The sequence below is a fragment of the Alosa pseudoharengus genome, unplaced genomic scaffold (assembly GCF_046254945.1).
Source record: "Alosa pseudoharengus isolate Yale_2024_CS ecotype anadromous, Long Island Sound unplaced genomic scaffold, YU_APseudo_1.1 YU_APseudo_1.1_scf_21, whole genome shotgun sequence".
NCBI classification, from domain to species: Eukaryota; Metazoa; Chordata; class Actinopteri; order Clupeiformes; family Clupeidae; genus Alosa; species Alosa pseudoharengus.
Genome location: NW_027468674.1, coordinates 32777159 through 32801252, shown reverse-complemented (window position 1 = coordinate 32801252; position 24094 = coordinate 32777159). Strand labels below are relative to the sequence as shown.

Below are 24094 nucleotides of genomic sequence, written 5' to 3'. Positions count from 1 at the left end.
CTCTAAAAAGTCACTTACCTTGTGTTAGTACGCTAATTAAAAAATTATTTGACCCATATTTCCCAATCACCTTAAGCTGCATAAATGCCATGTTTTCTCCTGGTCCTGTGGACGGATGTTAATTATGATGTATTATTTAAACAGCAGTAGCATCATTTCTGTTTTGGCCTTAGGGAGCCCCCAGTGTTGTTATTGAGAGAAGCTTTTAAAACTACTCTCAAACTGTCAGAAAAGGGGGTCATTCATACGAAGCAAAATCGTTTGGTGAGAATGAGAGTGTTTGATGCTGCACTGAAAATCAATGAGACCTTTTCAGAGTTTGTGTGTCAGTAAAATGAGCCGGGTACACACAAACCTATGCGAAGCAGCTCACATTAAAAGAGAGTGTTGGACACACGCTGACCCGTTCCATCAGTGTGACTGACCAGATGTCTCACCTTGAACTCCTGACCCCCTCGAAACAGTCCTCTTGATCAGGATCTTGTCTCCAGCCCTGGGCTCTGATGCTCCCATCTCTCCTGACTCACAGTAACATTTCACACACCGCCGCCCCTTAAGAACATCACACCACTCAAGGTATTAACATTTCATCCCAGAGCATCCGAGTGCCAGTGTCTTCCAGACGCCAGACAACTCCCCAAAGCCACAACACGTCCTTCTTTGCCACTAATGCATGACCCTGCCCCATTTACACCAGCTGAGGCTCTTTCTTCACTCCAAACATGTACATAACACACTGGCAAGAGTATCTCTTAACCCTGGTTGACACTCTAGTCTAGTCAAGCAACTGCTATCTATTGAAAGGCACACTTTGTTTATTGAAATCCATGTGCTGCCTGTCAGCATATCCTAAACATCATATTAGCGAAGGGACTGATTTAGGGAAAGGGAGGATTACATGCTGCCTGCTGGCTGTTTTCTTAGACTAATGACAAAGATAAGTAGTTCAGTAACTTCCTGAATGTGTCCCTCAAATGCCTCGTTCTAAATATTTCATGCCCTCCTAGACAGGGAACCAAGCTAATCAGGAGGGAGGAATCACTAGCTTAATTAAACAACTCTGCATCCCTGTGCACTTTGTCAGCAGAAGCCGTGGCGCTGGGTGAGAAGAGCTTTCGCACTCTCTCCCCAAAGCTAATTATTCCACTTCCTGATCAGATTCAGCACTTATTGAAATCCAGTGGAAGGACTGCGGGCTGAGTGACGACGCTGCATTTCCGCGTGCTGGAATCACGGGAGTCGAAGAACAGCTTCCCCCAACCCCAGCCCCACCCCCACCCCCACTCCTCGCTAATCAGAGCTTGCTACAGATGTTATTTTAAACTCCCATATGGTGCTCAAATAATGTTTGTCTCTTCATGGAGAGAAACTTAATTAGACTTTGCTGGGGTTCACTGCAGCTTATGAGAACACTGCTGACTCACAGCGGTCTCCACTGTTACTGGACGCCTGGCAAGCACTGACCTTACATGATTGGACTACCCTTTCTTAGACTGAGTTTGATTGGCTGAATTGATCAACAGTCACACCCCCTCTGCAAGGCTGGTCTGGGAGGTAAAGTGCCCCGTATGGATCATTAGGTTTCCCTGACTTGTGTGGTTTCACAAAAGTGTTCAGTGGGGAATAAAGAATTCCTGGTCCACAGGTCTCTGTTATGTGCACTGGCCTGTTTGCTTTAGTGTCCTCTTTCATTGTGAATTACAAAGGCCTGATGAAGACCACAAAGCTACTCCCTTGAAACAAACATATCGAAAACAACACAACTTGCGTTCCAACACTTCCAACACTTTACAACTTCCAACACATTTGTTTTAAGGGTGTAGCCTCACTTGTTGTTGCTATGAACATTATGAATTAAAAATGCACTACAGCATTACTCAGCACACTGATTTTTTTATGTAACCATTAGCTGTCTTTGTGTTTTTCAAAACTTTGTTATTATAGTAGAAAAGCACTTTGGTGTCATGTTTAGCATTTGGTGGTAGAAATAGAGCAAATGATGCTGTGATTGTAGTGCACCATTTCCCCCAGCTACTGCCAGCAGGGTTATTGTTTTCAGTGCCCACACAGACTCTCCCTCTCGATGGCTGCTAAACACCATTGTGAGAGTGTTGTTAATCACTTCTGTGCTTATTGTGCAGACAACACTGGCTCCGTTGTGAAGAGAAGTAGTTTGTAATAATGTGTTGCTCTTCACATAAATCTGCACTACAGTTAGGCTTTCCTTAGAGACATAATTACTGATTCAGAGGGATGGAGAAGGAGGCATGGATTGGATCATTAGCAGGGAGTCTGGCTTGATCTGCACACAGAAATGGCTCTGTCTTGAGATTATTCTCTTTTTTTCTCTCTTTCACTTGTGTAGAAGCCCATCCTTCTGTGATGGCATGTGCTGTGTAAGTGCAATACATTATCAAAATGAGGCTCAGAAACTTCCCAAGCTTAACTTTGTGTGTTGCTCACTTGGCCATGAAGAGGTTGGAAGCTAATGGGTGGAAAATTGCATTAAATGGAAATCAGGTAAGAGTGAGGGCAGAGCGGGAGAAGGCCGCCTCAGTGCAAGACACGGGGAGAGCCGGGGGAACCCAGGTGCCCTCACAAGGGGGGTGGTGGGAGGGCTGATTGAAAATGACAGCGGCCGACAGGTTTTGAAGACACTGAGACGAAGCATACTCGGAATTCACCAGACTAGAAAACAACTTCACTCTGAGCCAGACGCAATCCTATCTCTGACCCTACGTGCTCGCTCTGGCGAGCGTGCCCAGACTCCCGAGGAAGGCAGCCTCTTTAATTCAGCTCCTCTCCTCTAAAGGGATTATTTCCCTCTCGTGGAGCACCAGGCGTCTGTTCCCACTGCATGTTTTGCATTAAGTCTATGCATATTTATTTATGTGTACATTTATTTATTAAGAGATGTAATTTATCATTTCGAGACTCTGCTCTGAATATCAAACATTATCTGCCTGCAGATTCCTTTATTTGCCTGCCATACTGAGGTTTACAGACGAGCTTCAGAAGTGGCATTAGCTTGGCAAGTCTGTTAGGTGTAGCAGCTGTTGCCACAAGTCCCCTGTAGAAGCTGTGCGTAGTCACAATAGTCACATATGGTCTAGGGATAATCCAAGTTTATGTGGGAGAGAGCCAAGTGATGTTTGATATGGCAAATACCATAGAGAGCAAGAGAAGGTTTTACCTACTAATCAACTGAAGTCTTCATTTATTTTTCATAGTACGAGACAGAATCTGTTGCCAGGGTTGTGAAACAAGAGTACAAATGGACACATTCCACAGCGCATCAATAAATCAGACCTGTGAAGAAACTGCACACTATGAAGATATGCCTTTTGTAGGGCAATAAGTGAATACATTGCACCCCTGAATTGCAGTGTTCTTTCTTCCATAAACTGGATAGATTGTATCTGTTGGCATATTTGCAATTTTTACAAGGTAGTGTTATGCAAATCATATTGTAGGTTTTTTTTATTATTCATATGCTTAAAAGGTACAAACTGTGGACTGTGATTACCTTTTCAAGAGAGTGGCTCTCTTTGAATATAACTTACTTTATTTGTTGTTGCCTAAGTAAGAACAGCTTTTGTAAATGTATGGTTGGGTGGTGACACATATCACATTTCGCTGCATTACTTCCCCATATGCATTTTTCCATATGGTCTTATCTGTCTTGCTTCTAGCCTCAGTGTTTTTGTTGCATACAAAATCAACCTAAGCTTGCTCAGGTGACGTGATAGACGAGGCACTGTTGCTTACCTGTCCATCATCGTACAAAGCCCAATTTGATTGGTCCAAACAGCTCTGGTTCAGCCATAGACCTCTGAAGTTTGCCTACAAAAAAAGCTACCATCTTTGCCCAAATAAGGACATCCGGTATCTTGAGATTTTTCCTATGGGAAAATAACATTGGAATTTTGAATTGAATATCGCACCTGTTAAACTCTCACGGAGACGAAGAAATCGGAAATGCAGACATTTTGCTCTACACAGTTTTGTCGTCTGCCTTGGAGTGAATACTGTGATCTTCGGTACATGAGGACGGCACACTTTGATCTTTGCTACCACGGAACTAACTTACAGTGCAGTTTGCCATAGGTAGCATCAATTAACATCCGGATCTCCTTATATGGGCAAAGATGGCAGCTTTGGTTCCTTTTTGTAGGCAAACTTTAGAGGTCTGTAGTTGCTCTACAACAAGTCCAGACCGAATTTCCCGACCTCAAATGTTGTGGGCGGGGCTAAGTTCGGCTGGCATCCAGGCTACTCTCTCACTTTCTCCTTCCCATACTCCCTCTCTGTATGTCTTTCTGTCCGTCTGACTCTCTCACCCCCTTTTTCTCTTCATTTCTCTCCCTCTCTCCCTTTCTCTCTCTCTCTCTCTCTCTCTCTCTCTCGGTCTCTCTCTCTCTCTCTCATCAGCAGCTCATCTGCAAGCCCTGTTGTTGCACGGCTAAATCACCAGCGCAGAGCATCATTTCGTCATACGGCTCTGGCGGTTAACTCCAATGTGAACTTTCCCTAAAGGAATCAATCAGCCCCGCGCTCCTGGAACGCTGCGCTCCAGCCTCAATCATCTCAGTGCCAGCAGCGGCGGATTCCTCGGATTGTGGAGGGAAAAGAATAATGAAATATTTGGGAAAACAATCTTCCTGAAATAGAGTGGGGAGGGAGCCCACATGCGTGAGCTGATGAGGAGGGTGTTTGGGTGGGCTAGATGGATTCCCATCTGTGGTATTTTCAGATGGCTTCTGAGAGATGCCTTGGTGTTGTAGAAGGGCCTTTGTTTCTATTTGTTGTGTGTGTTTGGTTGTTTTTTTTCCATTTGAGCTGCTTTGCTACTGACAGATCAGTATTTTCCTGTTTGTGTGCATGTGTGTGTTTGATGGAGACAGACAGAGAGGATGGGATGAGAAATAGAGAGTGCAAATAACAGAAAGCATCTGCTTGTCTCCGTGCTCAGTAAAACCTGTGACCCAGCATGGCCTGTGGTGGCCTCCTGGCCAACACACCTCGCCTGTTTGCCCTGCGCATGCTGAAATGGAGTGGCAGGTGCGGACGTGCTTTGCTGTCCTGTACTCGGTTTGCTACAGTGACCCGTTTGACCTGTGGCCCTGTTAAAAGGGCACCACTATGAGATAATGAAAAGGCAGTCAGTCAGCCTCGTGGCATTTGTTCAGCCTCAGTGTGCTCAGGCCCCCTCAGCCCACATCAACGGCATCGCGTGATGCAGCGCTGAGCTTTCCCTTGGCTGCAAGCGCCAGCCTGCCGCTGATTTCCAGAGTGCCTTTGGAAAGGGAATAAAAGTGTGACTAATGAGCTTGTTTGATTTGTTTACAGTGCACACGTCGGGGATGCTTTTAAAGGTAGCCTGGCGCCGCAGCACTTTGGTGCACACACACTCACACACACACACACCCTGTAAAGACTGCAGCGGCTGATGAAATATGAATCACTAGAGGAGATACTGGTGCTGTAGTTACAACAGTAAGTAAGTTTTGCCTTCAACTATTTATGAATCTGCATCCCAAAACACCAGTAGGGTCCGTTCTAATGCATCCAGTCTGAATGTCACACTGACATCGCTTTTAGCGCTTTAGAGAGTTGATCTTGAGAATTTTTTGGAGAGCCATTTGACAATGTTAACCCAGGACCGAAGGGTTTCATTGGATGGCATGTCTGAGTGGCAGTGGGTAGATCTGCTTCCTGGTGGAGTGATTTCTGGAGTGCTGCTTCAGTAGTGGGATAGTGGAGGGATGGGGAGGTTATAACGCATTCTCGTCAGATGATCGCTCCTGCTGCTACTGCAGCTACTGCTACTGCTACTATGCATGGTGCTAAACAGAGGGAGCAGGAGAGATCATCCCTTGACCCATATTTTGTTCGTGTGTAAAAAGCTCTGTGTGTGTATGTGAGTGTTATTATATTTTGTTTCTGTTGTATGTTGTTGTTCTAGCTTTCTTGTTGCTCAATCTATGCAATTGCCACTCATTTGAGTGCAGTCCGTAAGTTGATCAGTGCATGCTGAGTCAGACAGTCGCAGACAGCCTAATCTCCCATTCCTCCTCGTCCACCCCCCCCCCCCCCCCCCCCCCACCATCCATCTCCCCCTCATTGCATTAAGTGGAGCTCGAGCCCCGTTAGCCGAGCAGGTTAATGTGCTCCTGCTGCCGGTGTCTCAGGAGCGGTGATTAAGTTTATCATCTGTGTCGTATGCACTCTCCCTCTGCGGACACACCGCACTGTGCCGCACGCTGCCACGGCGACGGCAGAGACGGAGACGGAGACGGGCGTCCGCGTGTGGAGGCGTGCGCCTTGTTTCAGAGTTAATAAGGTGTGTTTATGACTGCCTGTGACAGGCGCCAGCAGGGCCCTATTGTGAGGGGAATTAGAATAATATATCTTGCTCCCTCATTGGTGGAAAATGACTGCTTCTGTTCCCAATGAGAGGCACACATTAAGTTTTACAATGGCAATGTTAGCATTCCACACGGCAGGCAGGCAGATTGGGTGGCCAGCGTGGACGCCGGGCACTTTAACAAGACAGGAGGTCTAAAGGGGTGTCCTCTTATCTTCCAGAGTCTTCCTGCGGGCCATCAATCAATATGCCACCGTGCTGAACAAGAAGTTCCTGGACCAGACCAACTTCGAGCTTCAGGTAAGCGTCCTCAGTCCTGGAGCCCCCCGGAGCCTCTTAGCATGCCACAACACACACTCCTCAGATGAGCACCAGCGCAAGCAGCAGCGGTAGGGGCGTCCTGGGTGACCTTTAGAGCTCGCGCCCACCTGTGTGCCTGGCTGTTGGCCATTTAGCTGCCTTTATAGTGTGTCCTTTAGCCTCCTGTGGGAGAGCTGTTGTCAGTGCATTTCTGCTGCCAGGATTTCCCTGGTGGTTGCGAGCAGCACTAAGTATTCAGGGTCTATCCCTGCTACTGCTGCTTGAGGAGAGTGTGTTTGTGTGTGTGTGTGTGTGTGTGTGTGTGTGTGTGTGTGTGTGTGTGTGTGTGTGTGTGTGTGTGTGTGTGTGTGTGTGTGTGTGTGTGTGTGTGTGTGTGTGTGTGTGTGTTGGCCAGTAGAAGATGGCTTTAAAAGGGACAGAAAGGGGACAGGTGCGATGGCGCTATGTGCGTATGGTAGGTAGCACTGCTGAACAGATCCTCTTTCTGTCTCTTTGACTGGCACACACACACACACACAAAAGCACAAGCACAGTGTGTTCCAGCATCCTACACACAGGGGATCGGAGAAAGTAAGCAAAAATGTTGACAGGAAGATTTAACTGACTGTTTGATCACTAGTATTTTTAAATATCAACCAAGAGATTAAAATGCTGTTTTAGAATGTTTGATCCACAAACTGAATTTGCATAGGTCCATCAGTCTTGGTGTGTGTGTGTGTCTGTGTGTGTGTGTGTGTGGGGGGGGGGCTTTTAAAAGCTGCTGGGAACACAATTACTCTGCTCAGCCCAGTGGAAATCGCAGCTTGCAGGGCCTTAAAGGCCTGTGTTCATTAAAGACAGATTTGTGTCCCATTACCATGAAATAGATCCTTCCCTCCTCTCCTACCTCACTATCCCCCCTTCTTCCCCATCCCTCTCCTCCACCCATCCCTCTCGTGAGAGCTGGCCCCCCACAACCCAATCCTCCCCCCCCACACCCCTCTTAGGCCGGACATCACAGGACCAGTGCCTTCAAACACTCTCTCCCTGGAGTGGCATATTGCTTTTTTCATGCTCAAAAGACAGGAATACACAAAGACTATGGCACTGACAGATGCGCAAGTGTTTCACTGTGGATAATGAACATGTCAGTGTAATATAGCAATCGTTCCTTTATGACCTGTGAACTGAGAACTTGGCGTCACGGCCTATTGCTGTTTCATTTCACGGCCCATTAATATGGAGGCGAGGATTGACACCTCTCTGTGTTTTGGTGAGGTCTGCCAGTGGAGTCGGTGTTGGGGGCAACAAGCAGACTGACTGAATCAGAGCATCAGCACTGGGAACCCAGAGTGACTCCACAGGGCTCCTCTCCCACCAGATACACACACACACACACACACACACACACACACACACACACTCACACTCACACTCACACTCACAGACTAAAATCCATTCTAGCTGTAGTGTACACATGCAGTGTTAGCAGGATGGAGTAGCTGTATAAATATGTGGTGTATGTCCAGCACAGCATGTCGTCCAGGAGAATAGTGTATTAGTCCACTCAGTCCACTTAGTGGGCTAACACCACTTTATTTGCGCCTCGTGTGGTGCAAGTTCACTCACACTCAACACAGTATTGAAGTCTCTCACTGGAAAGATCTGTGACGCAAATATGTCTTTTCAGTCACAGTAGCCACAGTGTAGTAATTGACCAGGCCTTGGGAGTGCTGCAGAGCCGTGGCCTCTCCATCACCTCCACTGGTTCTTGCTACAGTCTGCATGGTCACCATTTGCTGCTGGACCCAAGCACACCTAATCTCCCTTCACTGCTCTCTCATTCCCAGTCACTTATAACATGGTATCCATACACAGTACAGGTAGCAGTGGCGTGTGCATGGTGGAAGTGTTGCGTAGTCTGTCTCCATGTTGAAAGTGTCCCTCTGCATATGTGTGTGTCTCCATGTTGAAAGTGTCCCTCTGCATATGTGTGTGTGTCTATGTTGAAAGTGTCCCTCTGCATATGTGTGTGTCTCCATGTTGAAAGTGTCCCTCTGCATATGTGTGTCTCTCCATGTTGAAAGTGTCCCTCTGCATATGTGTGTGTCTCCATGTTGAAAGTGTCCCTCTGCATATGTGTGTGTGTCCATGTTGAAAGTGTCCCTCTGCATATGTGTGCGTGTCCATGTTGAAAGTGTCCCTCTACATATGTGTGTGTGTCCATGTTGACAGTGTCCCTCTACATATGTGTGTGTGTCCATGTTGACAGTGTCCCTCTGCATATGTGTGTGTCTCCATGGGCCGTGTGTCCCCAGCTCAGTGGCTCTGCGCTCTGTGTGTGTCTCCCCCGCAGCTCTGGAACAACTACTTCCACCTGGCCGTGGCCTTCCTCACGCAGGACTCCCTCCAGCTGGAGAACTTCTCCAGCGACAAGCGCAACAAGATCTACCACAAGTGAGTGCGCCGGATGGGTCTGCGCAGGAGGCCGCTGCTAAGCTCCTTCTCTTTTAGTTTCATTCATTTCTTACTGCCTTCTGACTAACCAGTGATGTGATGCACTTTTGTGCGACCCACCTACACGCACACGGTAACACTTTCTATGAAGGTTGTATTTATAACGCCCTATGAATGCATTCATAATGTTGTATAAGGTGTCTATAAAGCATTGTAATGCTCATTATTACCATCTATATGTATTCACAAGTCGTCATAACCAACTTCATGATGCATAATGACAGCTAATTATGAATTATTATAATTTTAATCTGAATAATGCATTTTAAATATGTCAAGATCTGCCTACTCACTTGTCAGTTTTATGATGCATCATAACTACTTTGCTTTGCTAAATGCATATAGTGATGCATAAAGAGTCTCACACACACACACACACACACACACACACACACACACACAAATGCACAAGATCAAACATCTACACGCACACACACACACACACACATGCACCAGCACAAACACACACACACACACACACACACACACACACACACACACACACACACACAAAGACAAAGGCACAAACCTATACACTGTGAAATGCCTATATGGCCTACTTTCCCTTTCTTCTCTGTTGTACCTCTGGAGCCAGTTCTCTTGTGGTTTGGAGGGGCTGATTTAATGCACAATTACTTGTGAATATCTTGTCAGGAAAAAAAAAAAGTTTCTGACTGAGTTTTTGTGCTGAATCCACCCGTGACATCAAGTGACTGCTCAAGACATCGTTGATTCAAACTGCAGCAAGAAAAACTTTTTTTTGAAAGTTTCCAGCTGTAATTTGGTCTGTGAGAATTCTGCGTGGCACTCCTGGGCATGAAGGCAGGAGAAAGAGTGGGGGAAATCAGAGCTAGACTCCAGCCCTGACATTTCTTCAGGCAGCTTTTGTCTCTGCCAGTAGATTGTCTTCCCCTGCTATTGTCTCCAGTCACAAAGAGCTGCTGATAGCTTCAGGCCTCAGAGACCTCTCCTCAGCCGGCAAAGAGTAGCCAACCGGCTCCAGGCTGACGTCACCCTGCACCCAAGACAAACAAGCCCCCAAACACCTCCCACCATCACACACACACACACACACACACAAACACACACCCGCACGCCCCACATCCGAGCAGCCAGATCTCAGCTCGTCTGTAATCTGCCCAATCAGATCGTAGCCAAGTGTTCAAAGCACATGGAACAAGAATGAGCCTGCTCCTATTTCCCCAGAGGAGACAAAAACAGAGTGTGTGCCTATCTCACCCTCCTCCCTCTCCCTCCATCTCTCCTTCCTCCCTCTCTCTCCTCCCTCTCTCTCCATCTTTCTTTCTCCTCCCTTCATCTCTCTCCTCCCTCTCCCTTTCCTCCCTCTCCCTCCATCTTTCTCTCTCCTCCCTCCTCCCTCTCCCTCCATCTCTCTCCTTCCTCCCTCCCTCCATCTCTCTCCTCCCTTTTTCTCTCCTCCCTCTCCCTTTCCCTCCATCCCATTCCCTCCTCCCTCTCTCTCCTCCATCCTCCCTCCATCTCTGTTCCTCACTCTCTCTGCTCCCTGCTCTTATCCCAACTTCTCTACTACAGTTCAATTCCTTTATTCAGATATCAAATTAATAATACACTATGAGGAAATACCTACTGTAAGTATGGTGTATGTTAGTGTGTACAAGCAAGATAAATATGTGTTGAGGTAAATGTATGTGGTGTAACCTTAGCTTGCCTGTTTGTTTGGGCTCTAAGGAGACTCATACATCACATCACCGAACTGGAAATAAGAAATGTATTCCACATAGTCACGATGCCCCATATTTAAAGGTGCTCTAAGCGATGCCACACATTTTTTAGGCTAAAACATTTTATGTCACTTACTGCAAACATCACCTAACCAACCGCATGCTGTCTGTGTCCTGGATACTCTGTAAAAAAACGTGATCTCTGTGGACAGCCCAGGCTCCAAAAACAGCAACAAAAATAACCTGGTCAAACCTAGCCCATAAAAACATAACAAACTGTTCCAGCAAATCACAGATGAGATGTGCGTTTATATAGGAGACTTTCAATTGCACGGGAGCAGCACGGGATGGAGGGGGAGGAAGTAACAAACTAGCTCTCTGTTTTGTTTGAAAGTCAACAGAATTGACATTCCCCAGCATGGCTTAGAGCACCCTTTAAGAGTGTAGATCTGTCCACCTGCCCTAACCTCCTCTACTGTCCTTCATTGTTTGCTAAAACAACAGTAATGGTTGGCCCCCACTTCCAGCCCTTTTCACAATTTGCCAAACAGGTCTCAATCAGGCCTCTGCCTCCCACCCCTCTGCTCACTGTGCCCATTTCCTCTGCCTGTCTCCATTTTACACTTCCCTTTGAAATCCCAACCTGTCATTAAAACACAGAGGGCTGTGGGTGTGTGGGTGGGTTTGGGGGCTATTTTAGTGTGGAAGCAAGTCTCCTCTTCCTTTTGTCTGTGTCCAGCTCTTCTTCTGTCCCGTGCGTAGCGTCTCTATTGTTCCATTTCTCTCCGGCTCCGTCTCTGTCTTATTTGCACTATCTCTCCACCCCCACCCCTCTCCCCCCCCCACGCACATGCCCTCCACTATTTGTGTCAGAGCACAAGTCCCCATCTCATCCCCACCCTCCGTCTTATCTTCACCTGACAGACAGCAGGTGTAGTGGGCGTACGTGAGCGGGTTGTGTAGCCTCTCATTTGAGCGTCGCGGCGCTCCGCAGATAATGACTATCTGATTGACTGCGTCACATTTGTATTTAGCGTGTGTGGGAGCAGGTGAGGCTGGCTCCAGGACAGGTCTCTCTTCCTCCTCCACCTCCTCCTCCCTGCTCCTCCCTGCTCCCTGTCTCTGCTAGTGTTCTCGGTGACTAGACAGACGGCAAGGAGAGAATGTCCTCAAACAGCAGTGTCTGTTGTGGCGCGGTGTACCAGACAAAAGTGGTGTGTGAGCAAACAGCCGCAGGCAACCTGATGTGATGTTTTTTGGTGTCTCAGTATGGCTGGGCCTGTGTGTGTGTGTGTGTGTGTGTGTGTGTGTTGGGGGGGGGGGGGGTGACATCCCTCTGAGGACCAGGCTGCTCCCTCTGCTCTCTCTCTCTGAAGCTGCCTGTCCCACTGTTAGGTGGCAGATGTGTGGACTAACTAGCAGAAGTCAGAGGCACAGTGCATTTAGCCCTCCTCCTCAGTGCATCTCTCTCTCCCTCCCTCCCTCCCTCTCTCTCTCTCCATATCCCCCCACCACTCTGTTTCATCTGTCTGTGTTGTCTATGGCGTCGTGATGGGAAGAGGCGGTCCTGCCACCTCAGTGCACCACGTTTGACTTCCTCTCAGGTTACGTAGCGCCGGGTGAGTCTGGTCTGTCACTCCTCTGTGGCTTGGTGGCGATGGTGACACACCGCAAATTAACTTTCAAATACACCGAGAGGAAATGACAAGAGACGGGGAGAGACAGGCGACTGTGTGCTCACCGGCGTGTGTGTGTGTGTGTGTGTGTGTGTGTGTGTGTGTGTGTGTGTGTGTGTTTGTGTGATTGAAAGTGTTTGTGTGTGTTTGAGAAAGCTCTCTGGAACTGGATATCCCCTAAAGTAATTATTTGTTAATGGTATCTTCTCCTGTCATGTCTGGTCCAGGACTGCCAGTGACTCACTGGATGTGTGAGTTGTGCCAATAGCAAATAGCTTTCACATACAGATTTCACAACACCGCCCGTACAAGAGCCTTGTATAAACTCAAGGACACGTGTGAGACCCATAACACACATTTACAGTCAATAACTGACAGGCCTGACATGTTAATGTAATTTACACACACACACACACACACACACACACACACACACACACGCACACACACACACACACAAACACACAGGCCTGCACACACATACACATATGCAGAGCAATAGATACTAGATAATAGATATATAGATAATAGATATTAGTTTGAGTGTAAAATGACTTTGGCTCCTTCACCTTTGAGCAGGTATTGACTCTTTGTTAAGGGCCCTCGAATTTTCCAATGCTTGTCATCATAAATGACCGCTCTTTTGAGACCTATTGGCAGGCTGATCGATATGGCATATGAACTCGCGGGGTGCCTGCGGGCAGGGAGAAATGTCAGTGCGCCGTTGATGGCCACTGCGGCCGGATATTAATGAGTGGCATTAGGGAGGACGTTCAATTCCCCAAACGGCCACTCGCCAGTCCGCTCACGCCTGCATCCTCAATCCTCCGACACGCTGTCCGCTCGCGGGCACCCTCCCTCCGATGCGGCTCGCGTGGCCTCACGCCGCCGTAAGGGCTCCACTCCACTCCACGCACACCAGCTAACGCGTCGCCTCCGCACCGCTAGCATTTGTCCCCCACAAACCTTGACATGTGCTCTGCTCTCCACAGCGCTGGAATCAATGCCAGCTAACGGGAATAAGAAGTAGCCATATTTCTCTCCTGGCTGACTCTCTGTGTCTTGTGCTCCCTCGTTCACCCACCCCCCCCCCCTCTCTCTCTCTCTCTCTCTCTCTCTGTGTCTTGCTGTCCGTCATGTGACAGGTGGCGTGGGCTGGCTGCTGCCCACTCTCTCTCTCTGTGCCTCTCTCTTTCTCTCTCTTTCTCTCTCTTTCTCTCTCTCTCTCTCTTTCTCTCTGTGTGCTCGGTAATGGAGAGATTACTCTGTGCCTTGGGCTTTTGGGAACTCATAAACTAATCCTCCCCAAACCAGATACGCCACCTGAATGACAGTTAGCCCTCCCTCTCCCTCTCCCTCTCTCTCTCTCTCTCTCCCTTTCCTCCTCCACACCTCCTTCCCACCCCACCCCCCCTTTCCTCCTCCGCAAAGGTTCTTTTATTCCCCCTCATAATCCCGTCACTGCCATTGTGACTTTTTACAGGGTTAAGTAGCCAGAGCCCATTATGTGAACAGGTTGGTTATTTTGCAGCAAATGCCATACTGCCTTTTTGTGTTTGGAGGGACTTTAATGGACTCACTCTTTTGTATTTGCTTTTCGCTGGATATTTTATGATTCACTATCTCTCGTTTTTGTCTTCTCTCCCTCTCTCTGTCTCTCCCCCTCTCTCTTCCACCTCTCTCAGGTATCAGGACATGAGGAGGCAGATTGGCTTTGAGATCAGAGATATGTGGTATAACTTGGGTGAGTGTCAGCCATTCTTGAGTATCTGCGTATTAGCATTATCTGTGATGTTTCTGCTCTTAAGTACCTTTCTTGTTTCTGCGTTATCCTTTTTTTATACTTCAGTTCTTTTTTTTTTTTTACCTGCCTTCACAGATGGGTAATGAAAATTGGTGCCTTGTCGAAAAACCCCTCTCTCTTGCTCAGCAGACACTTTTTCTTTTTTTTTTTTCGAGTCAGCTGTGATCTCACACGGTTTTTCTCCTTCGTGACAATTAGGACTGAACGGGCTAAATATAGGTTGCAGCACTGGTGTTAATTAGTGTTATGGTGGGCGTCGAGCAGCAGCGCTGTCACAAAGCAGGAGAGAGCAGAGCGCCTGGCTGCCTGTCACGCACATCCCCAGCAGCAAACACACGCAGCAGAGAGGAAAAAGTGTGTTTTCCTCCCCTCTTCACCTAGAACAAGCCTCTCCCAATTAAGATTTATTTTGTTCTGTAATTGGGCTGGTTTAAACAGTACTCTCCAAAACTCCATACTGTAGGTCTCACTGTACCTGAGTTGATGTAGGAGGAAGGACAAAGCACTGCCCCATGAATGTCCAAAATCAACTCCTCAGCCCCTACATATACTGTAGTGTGTTTGTATTTGTATCACCTCTGGTCACCTGAAGGAATCCCCGCTTGAGCTGATTGACCTCTCTGGCTTGGTCCCTGCAGGTCCACACAAGATCAAGTTCATCCCGGAGATGGTGGGGCCCATCCTGGAGATGACACTGGTGCCCGAGATCGAGCTGCGCAAGGCCACCATCCCCATCTTCTTTGATATGATGCAGTGCGAGTTCCACTTCACACGCAGCTTCCAAATGGTAGGCCTCGCCTCACACACACACACACACACACACACACACACACACACACACACACACACACACACACACACACACACACACACACACATACACACATACAGCGGGGAAAATAAGTATTGAACACGTCAACATTTTTTTCAGTAAGTATACTTCCAATGAGGCTATTTGCATGAAATTTTCACCAGATATTACTATTAACTCAGATAATCCACCCATATAAAAAAATCCAAACATTAAAGTCCATAGGTAGAGTTATGTGTAATAAAGTGGAATGACACAGGAAAAAAGTATTGAACACGCCTGCTGAAATTTCTTAAATACTTTGTGGAAAAGCCTTTTTTCGTAATGACAGCTTCAAGGCATTTTACTGTATGACGAAAACTAATCAGTCACAGTATTCTGGTGTGATTTTGGCCCATTCTTTTAAACAGATAGTCCTTTAATATTGAAGATTCCAGGGGTCCCTCTTGTGAATCCTGATCTTTAGTTAACTTCCAAAACTGTTCAATTGGATTGAAGTCAGGGCCTTGATTTCCTTTCTCTGAAACCAATTGAGAGTTTCCTTTGCTGAATGGTTTGGATCATTGTCCTGCTGGAAGGTCTAGCCATGTCTCATCCTCATCATCCTGGTGGATGTAAAGTTTCTCCTGGAACAAAATGACTCCATTCATCATTCCTTCAACTGTATGAAGTCTGCCAGTACCATGAGATGAAAAACAGCCCACACCATGATGCCACCACCTCCAAACCTCATTGTTGGTATGGTATTTTTAGGGTGATGCACAGTGCCATTTCTCCTCCAAATATGGTGTGTAGTATGACATCCGAAAAGTTCAGTTTTGCTCTCACCAGACCAGAATACATTCTCTCAGTATTGCATAGGATTGTCCAAATGTTGTGCAGCAAACTTTCAACGAGGTTTGACATGTTTTTCTTCAGCAAAAGAGTCATGCGGGATGAGCGTGCGTAGAGGCCATGGTGGTGGAGTGCATTACCTATGATTTTCTCTGTAAAAATTGTACCTGCTGCCTTTTGGAGCTTTCTCTGAGTGGTCCTTGGATCTTCGGCTACACTTCTGACTATCCTTCTGACTTCCTGGTCAGAAATCTTGCAAGGAGATCCTGTGCATGGCCAGTTGATGATGCAGTGATGTTCCTTCCACTTGCAGATAATGGCTCCAATACTGCTTGCTGGATGATTCAGAAGTTTTGAAGTGCATCTGTAACCAGTTCCATTGATATGTTTTGCAACAATAAGGTTGCAAAGGTCTTGGGAGGGCTCTTTGCTTTTGCCCATCATGAAATGTTTCTTGTGTGACACCTTGGTAACAAAAAACCTTTTTATAGCCCACCAGTATGTACTAACCCAGTTTATATCAATTTGCACAGATAGGAGGGATAATTTCTCTAAATACTTATAGATTCCAGTTTGTTCCTTGCCATTCCTTGCCTTTGTGTACTGCTTTTTCTTAGTGTGTTCAATACTTTTTCCCTGTGCCATTCCACTTTTTTACTCATAACTCTACTTTTAGACATTAATGTTTGGATTTTTATATATGTGTGGATTACCTAAGTTAATACTAATGTCTGGTGAAAATTTCATGCGAATAGCCTCACTGGAAGTATACTTACTGAAAAAAATGTTGACGTGTTCAATACTTATTTTCCCCGCTGTACATATAGACACACACACACATTCACTATTTATATCTATCTCTCTCATCATATACATTCACATCACATCAAATGATACACACATCATGCACACAAGTGTCTCCTACTACTTTATTGCATAACACATATTATTAATATAATTTGCAAGACATTGAACATCTTGAAAGGAAAATGATTGAACAGAAACATGGAGGTGAGAATCTAACACATCCATTCTGTCCATCACCTCTAATGTATGCTTATAGCCTCCTGTGAAAACACTGTTTCAAAGGATCATACCAAAATAACTCTCATGTGAGTGCACTGAGGCATGACAGAGAGAGAGAGAGAGAGAGAGAGAACCGGGTCGGAGGAGGAGGAAGGAAATTGGCATGAGAGGCATAAGAGAGAATGGGCCAGAATGGGTGTAGTGTGCGCAAGCAACTGGCGTTTGCACTTTTAGCTTCCCAGCGCTTTGATGCATGTGGTGTAGAGGGACTGTAAGCACAGGCTTTCGAGGGAAGTTAACCTTGTCTTGAATTTCTGACAAAGCTATTTTGCCGCCACCTCGGCCCTGTGGTCGTTCCCTCTGGCGGTGGAGCTGCCTGGAGGAGGAGGGGGCTACGGGGGTACGGAGGGGGGGTTTGTGGCCAAGCTGCTGAGCGCAGCACTTCTCACTGTAAGTGATGCTGCAGGACACCATGTGCAATCAGGTGCCTGGCCTGTGGCTCTCCCTCAAACCTCTAGCCAGCTCTCTCCATCTCCCTCTCTCTCCCTCTTTCTCTCTCCCTCTGCTTCACTCTCTCTCTCTCTCTGGTGGTAGGGTACTCTGTTAAAGTGGTAGTGAGACACAGAGCTGGGCTAATGCAGTGCAGTCGTCTGTCAGGCACAAGCTCATTGAGAGTGAAGGCAACCCTCTTATTCCCCACAGTGAAATGTGATCAATTCCACTTTGGCTTTGACCCCCTTTTTACTGGGCAGGCCTTCTCTCTGTGTTCCCTCTCTTCATGTCCCCCTCTCCCTCCCTCTTTCTATGCTACTGTCTTTGACATCCTTTCTTCTTTACTCCTTTCTTTTATTGTGTACTCTCTCTCTCTTTAACTCTCTCTCTCTCTCTCTCCGCTCTTCCCTGTGCTGTATAAATCAATGGCTTTGTCTGTGTAGACTGTAACTGTAGCTCACATCAACCAAAACTCGCAAATTGGGTTGTTTCAGCACAATAAGCTGTATTTTTATGCAGCTGCCATATACAAACATAGACAATATTAGGCCCATGCATCACTGTCTGGGGATGTGGGCTCTAACCCCATAACTGTTGCTGCCACGGCCAAGAGGGAAATGGGAAAAGGTGGGAAAGTATGGGAGAGGGAGAGGGGGGGGGGGGGAGGATGGAAAAGGAGGTTGAGTGTGCTGATGAACAGATTAATACAATCTGAAAAGCACTGGGGCTGAAAAAGTGTGATTAAGAGTGGAAAGAGAGACGCCGGGTCAGATCCCCTTACCAGAGTGAGCGAGAGAAAGGGAGAGAGAGGGAGCCACTGCTAATGAAATGAAAAAATCTCCCTCACTGATTATTTATGCCTGCTCTGTCTAATTCCAGTTTGAGAATGAGATCATCACCAAGCTGGACCACGAGGTGGAGGGCGGCCGCGGAGACGAGCAGTACAAAGTCCTCTTTCAGAAAATGTGAGAGCTGATTACCCGCCACCGCCGCATTCACAAGCCCCAATCCTGCCATAGCGCTAATAACGCCACACACTCCACACAATCAGAGGCCGCTAATGATGTGGAGAGGGCCTTTCACACGTCACTCGCTCGCTCGCCATCGTCCACCATGTCACTCAGAGGCTCAGCGCCACAATGCCTCCATCTCCCCTCGGCCTTTTCTAATGGAAGCCACTGACGGCTAATGTGCGCCAGTCATTATTGTGCTGATGTTAGCTCTGGAGTTCAACCACAGATTAGCTGTGAGCAGTGTTTCCTTTTTACATCTGACATCAACTATAGAAAATAACATTATGATGGTGGTAGCGTTGGTGGCGAAAATCTGATTTTTGTGAGCGTATTTATTAATTATTATTAGTTATGAATTCCGTCATATTATATATTAGATCTGTAAGTGCATCTAATGATGGAGACTAGAGGTCTGACTGTGTTGTGGTGTTTTGCGTTGTGTTGTCTTATGCTGATGTTGTGTTGGTCAGTTTACTGGAGCACTGCAGGAAGCACAAATACCTGGCCAAGACAGGTGAGAACTTTGTGACTCTGGTGGTGCGTCTGCTGGAGCGGCTGCTGGACTACCGGACCATCATGCATGACGAGAACAAGGAGAACCGCATGAGCTGCACCGTCAACGTCCTGGTGAGGAAGGAATGACTCACACACATGGCACACAGCATTGATAGAGCAGCACAATAGCCTCCACAGAAAGAGCTATACGAGGCCACTGTGTGCGTAAGCATATGCATGCCTAGGGGAGAGCCTTAATGTATTATGTATACGCTGGAACACACCACAGCATACACACATATTCTCACTAATGGTGAATGCACAGAAGTACACAACTCTCCTCCAGGGCCACTTGAAATGCATTCACTTCCTGGAGAACAAAACCATCCACAAACACAAAAAAACACACCACAACTCCCAGGCCCAGTCTTATGTAAAAAGCCCACCTGTAAAAACTGAGTCATTTGAAAATGCTATAAAATAATTAGTCCAAATGAAAGCTGAATTACCCAGGGCTCAATCCATCCGTAATATTGGGCCTCTGTGCCTGAGCTGTGAGGCAAACCACCCCAGCAATAAAGCCCAGCGCAATAACAGCACGGCCAAGCACGCCTCGCACAAAATTGATTCCAGGTTGATCCCGATAAGGGACTCCGAATAGCATTTTACACGCCGTCAGACAAAGGGAGACTGGAGTCGACAGCTCCTCTCCGCCGCATTTATTAACCTGTGATCACACAAGGATTTTATCTCAGAAGGGCCCGGCGCACACACTGACATTTCAGCAGGGTAGCTATGAAATGTCAATACCTTTTAAACAGGCCAATACGGAGTTGTGAAGCCACCAGTGCCCCTGTCCAGCCCCACCTCAACACTTTTCATGAGCCCCAAGTAAGCTTTTATGAAGAGCACATAACCACAGGATGATTGGCACCGAATACCTGTTCATTTTCTTTGTTTCTAACTGGGACTGAGAGGTCTGGTCGAAAGGTCATATCGCAATATTTTTAATCACAAAATTGTAATCACAACCCATGCTCTGAACTGCAATTTACAGTTTGTCCCCAATGTTGATATGCACTGTAAAGTATAGCCACTGCCAGACTCTAGCCGATGGCTTTCTCCATTTCCACAGCTAAAACCTTTAAAAGTTTAGCTTTTTAAGTATATTCAACAAAGTCAAAGTCAGCAGTGTACAATAAATAGCATAACCGTAAATGGCATAACATTTTAAAATATTCTCTTAAATGTCAACCACCAGTACCTTTTATCTTGCCTCGCATCTTGTTACCCAAGTTGAATCGTTTCAATTTACTTCAGGCTGAAAAGGAAAGAGAATTTGAAATGTGTTTAGTCAGCATAACCTTTTGTTATGCTACATCATTCCACTGGTTTGGTGATGTGGCAAGAATCCATATTATTATTCCTCCTCAAAGTTATATGAATTTTGGAAGCATGAGTAGGTTTGTGTAAAATGAAACAAATGTGTAGGATTCACCTGAAGGAGATTGAAAATTGTGAATAGAGCACTACATATCACATGGCTCACCTAATTTCTAACTCTGATGGGTCATGCTAATATCACAGCAGCCCATGGTATGTAGAATTTTACCACACACCTGATGATAATTTATCACCTGTGATCCATCACTGCCATGGTTCAACATTTAGCATGTACGTTCAGCTCACGTTTGTGTTCTATTCATGTATGCCTACTCACCGTCAGATCTACTATAAACATAGCACCATACTGAGCCATTTGCAGCACATTTTCACACAAATCCTCCAGGAAGCAGCAAGTGCTAAACTAAACAAAGAATTTCAAGCTTCAGTGCACTGCTCTCAGACGTGAGATAGAAATGCTATTGCACCTGTGATTCTATCTTAGTCCTTGCATTTCCAAATAGTCTGGAAATGGCACCCTCTACTTGGGTACAATTTACAGATGTGGAGTATCCTGTCAACTGAGGACATTGTTGCTGAAATCCCCACCACCACTGTCTCTTATACCAGTGTCTAAATGACAGCTGTATAATGTCATGTTAGAATTTGCATTGAGTTCCTGCCGTTTTGCAAGATTAGCACAATGTGCCAACCCAGGAAGTCTATTAAAGCCTGTCTGCTTCTGTCCCACCAGAACTTTTACAAAGAGATTGAGAGAGAGGAGATGTACATCAGGTAAGAAGCTTTTGTTCGCCTCTCCATCTCATATCCCTGCCATTTACCATGATTATATTGGATGTCTTTGTAGACACAAGGTACAATCTCAGCTGAAATGTGTTTCTGTAGGTCAGCCCGTATTAATAACTGTAGATGTGAAGAGTGTGTTTGTGCAGGCCTGGGTATGTTACGCAAGTACGGATGGAACTGAATGTACAGCGGAGGACAGTGTTTGGCAGGGCGGCTTTGACCGCCACTCACTGTTCCCACTGACCTCTCCTATCTGGCATATCAGATGAGATCTTTACAGTACAATAAGATCTCATTTGTGCAGCTTTTTATGTCGCCAGTGTTTGCAATAAAAATGCAAATGCATAGAAGACTGTTTGAGGGATTTATGGCTTCCTGGCCGCTTTTCGTTCTATTTGTTAATCTCACGTTTCACCTTTAATTTTAAACTTCATTAGACTCCAGGGACAAACCATGTAAATTGTGCTCTGATTTAACAGTCGAATATATAAGGTCTATTGAGTGTCGTGTCTTTGATCAGTTGTTCCCCCGTACCCATCAAAAACCCACTAGCTTTTTCTGTCAGCTAAGTAGAGCTCATTAAATAAGATGCAGAGATGAGGTGGGAATATCAGCTCAAGGTGACACACACACACACAGACAGACAGCAGAAAGAGTCTTTGCTTGAGTCGGTTGAAACTCAGCCCAGTTTTGGATAATAGTGCTTTTCTGCCCTGTTCTCAGGTACCTGTACAAGCTGTGTGACCTCCACAAAGAGTGTGATAACTACACTGAGGCCGCATACACTCTGCTGCTACATGCCAAGCTACTTAAGGTATCCTCTCTTCCTCTCTGGCCCTCTCCTCTCCTCCCCTCTCCCATCCTGTGCTCTCTGTCTTGCCTCCCATCTGCAAACCAGCCTTGTCCTTGAGTACAAGTATGATCATTTGAATGAGTCCATTTGCATTGAGTCTCTCTCTCTCTCTCTCTCTCTCTCTCTCTCTCTCTCTCTCTCTCTCTCTCTCTCTCTCTCTCTCTCTCTCTCTCTCTCTCTCTCTCTCTCTTTGTGTGTGTGTTTATGTAGTCATATCTCTCCTAAAATCAGCAGATTAGCATGCAGATATGTCCTGCCAGACATGGCTCTGCTGCAGTCCTGCCCATACATATGCACATTATGGATGATAAGATTGCCACCCTCCTGCAGCTTGTCTTTTCTTGCCCCACAGTCTCCTCCTTGCCTGCCCATATTTCCCTTTCAGATCTCCACCTGCTACACGTATAAAATTGTCCCAACAGGCGGATGAATTGAATCAGAAAATTGGATCCGGGGAAATCGAACCTGCTAACAGACGCCCCTTTCGAGATATTTATTTATTTATTTTAAAGCGAGTTGAAATAAGGATTATGGGTGTTGCGCTGCACAACGCTCCAGAAGGCTCTGTGGTGGCAGTGGCAGCAAACAGACAGAGATAGGGCAGTGGTGTGCAAATAGAAACGTTTATCGAGTGAGATGGATAGAGTCTGGTTCTCTCTCTCTCTCTCTGCTTGCACTCTCTCTCTCTCTCTCTCTCACTCACTCACTCACTCTGCTGAACGCCTGATGCTGGGCGGCTCAATCCATATGAAGGCACAGGGGCCGGTGGCAGTAGTACATCGTGGGCCTGTTTAATCCTGTCTGCCAGCAGATAGCTGATGAGAGGAGCAGAGTTGCTGAGCAGCAGGCGTTTCTCTGCCTTTGTGCAGGCCAGGCAATGCAAATGAGCTGTGCTATTTGATCCACCTTAAGCGGGTGGACGAGGAAGTTGTGAGCTTTGGACCTAGGAGAGCACAGGGCACTGAAGTGAACCCCAAAATTGTGTGTGTGCGTGTGTGTGTGTGCTAATTCATCATTAGTTTATTTTTTTGGAAATTGATTGGAATTTGATTTGTTTGATTTTGTTAAGCCATTATAGATGATTGGCATACTCATCTTGTCTTGTTTGAGTGTTGTCTCTGTGGTGTCCATTGAATTTTGATTATATTTTGTTGTCAAGTATTCAAAAGGGTCTCTCTCTCTGGTTGTCTTCTCTTTTGTAAAGGGCTTGACATTGGTCAGGGTTAGGAAACATTATGTGATAATAAAAAAAGTTCTGCCCTGCAACTAAGGTTTGGTGCATTCCTGTGCACTCCAAGGATGTTCTTACGGAATCCAAGGTGGAATGCTTTTGTCCCATCTCTCTCACTCTCTCTCTCTCTCTCTCTCTCTCTCTCTCTCTCTCTCTCTCTCTCCTCTCTCTCCATTAGCATTTGGACACTGAGGGAATACTGTATGTGTTTTTCTCAGTAATGCTCAGGAATGCTTTCTTTTTCAGTAATGCTGTATAACTCCCATACAAAGCCTTAGTGAAGGAGAAAGTGTCATCATATTTGTTTATACCCCTTTCAGCATGCTAGTACTTTCAGCATGCTAGTAATTTCTTCTTTTAGATTATCTTTTAGAATACATTTGGATGTTTTGCAGACTCAGCCTTGACCGATGACTGTGTGTGTGTGTGTGTGTGTGTGTGAGAGAGAGAGAGAGAGTAGAAGAGAGAGAGTGCAAGAGAGAGGGAGTGATTATAAGTGGTGGTGTGGGTGTGTGATTGTGTGCATTGGCATAGCTTTGAGTAAAGCTGTGGTGCTATCTTCTACTCAGGCTTTGTTTGTTTTTCCTTAATGGTTTTCAATTAGCTTATTGATAATGAAAGTGGCAGTGAGCGCTAAGCCATCCTCCTTAGCAACACTCCCAGATCTCCCATGCTTCTGCATCTTAAATCCCCTGTGAACTCTCTCCTGATGGATATGGGGAGTGATCCAAGTCGAAGAGTTTCCGTATGATGCTAGCACATGAGCACCGAAAAGTCAGTCA

At 46.3% G+C, this 24094-nt stretch overlaps 1 protein-coding gene across 2 annotated transcripts in view; it reads left to right on the top strand.

Moving 5' to 3' along the window:
* The window catches only part of dock1 (dedicator of cytokinesis 1), a 220843-nt gene that overhangs the window by 161636 nt on the left and 35113 nt on the right, over positions 1-24094 (top strand). For both annotated transcript variants that reach the window (XM_076298676.1, XM_076298674.1), the window contains exons 30-37: positions 6589-6667; positions 9024-9124; positions 14249-14307; positions 15006-15154; positions 18410-18495; positions 19014-19170; positions 21176-21216; positions 21952-22042. In XM_076298676.1, coding sequence (XP_076154791.1) covers positions 6589-6667; positions 9024-9124; positions 14249-14307; positions 15006-15154; positions 18410-18495; positions 19014-19170; positions 21176-21216; positions 21952-22042 — 763 coding nt within the window. The remainder of the gene's footprint in view (positions 1-6588; positions 6668-9023; positions 9125-14248; positions 14308-15005; positions 15155-18409; positions 18496-19013; positions 19171-21175; positions 21217-21951; positions 22043-24094) is intronic.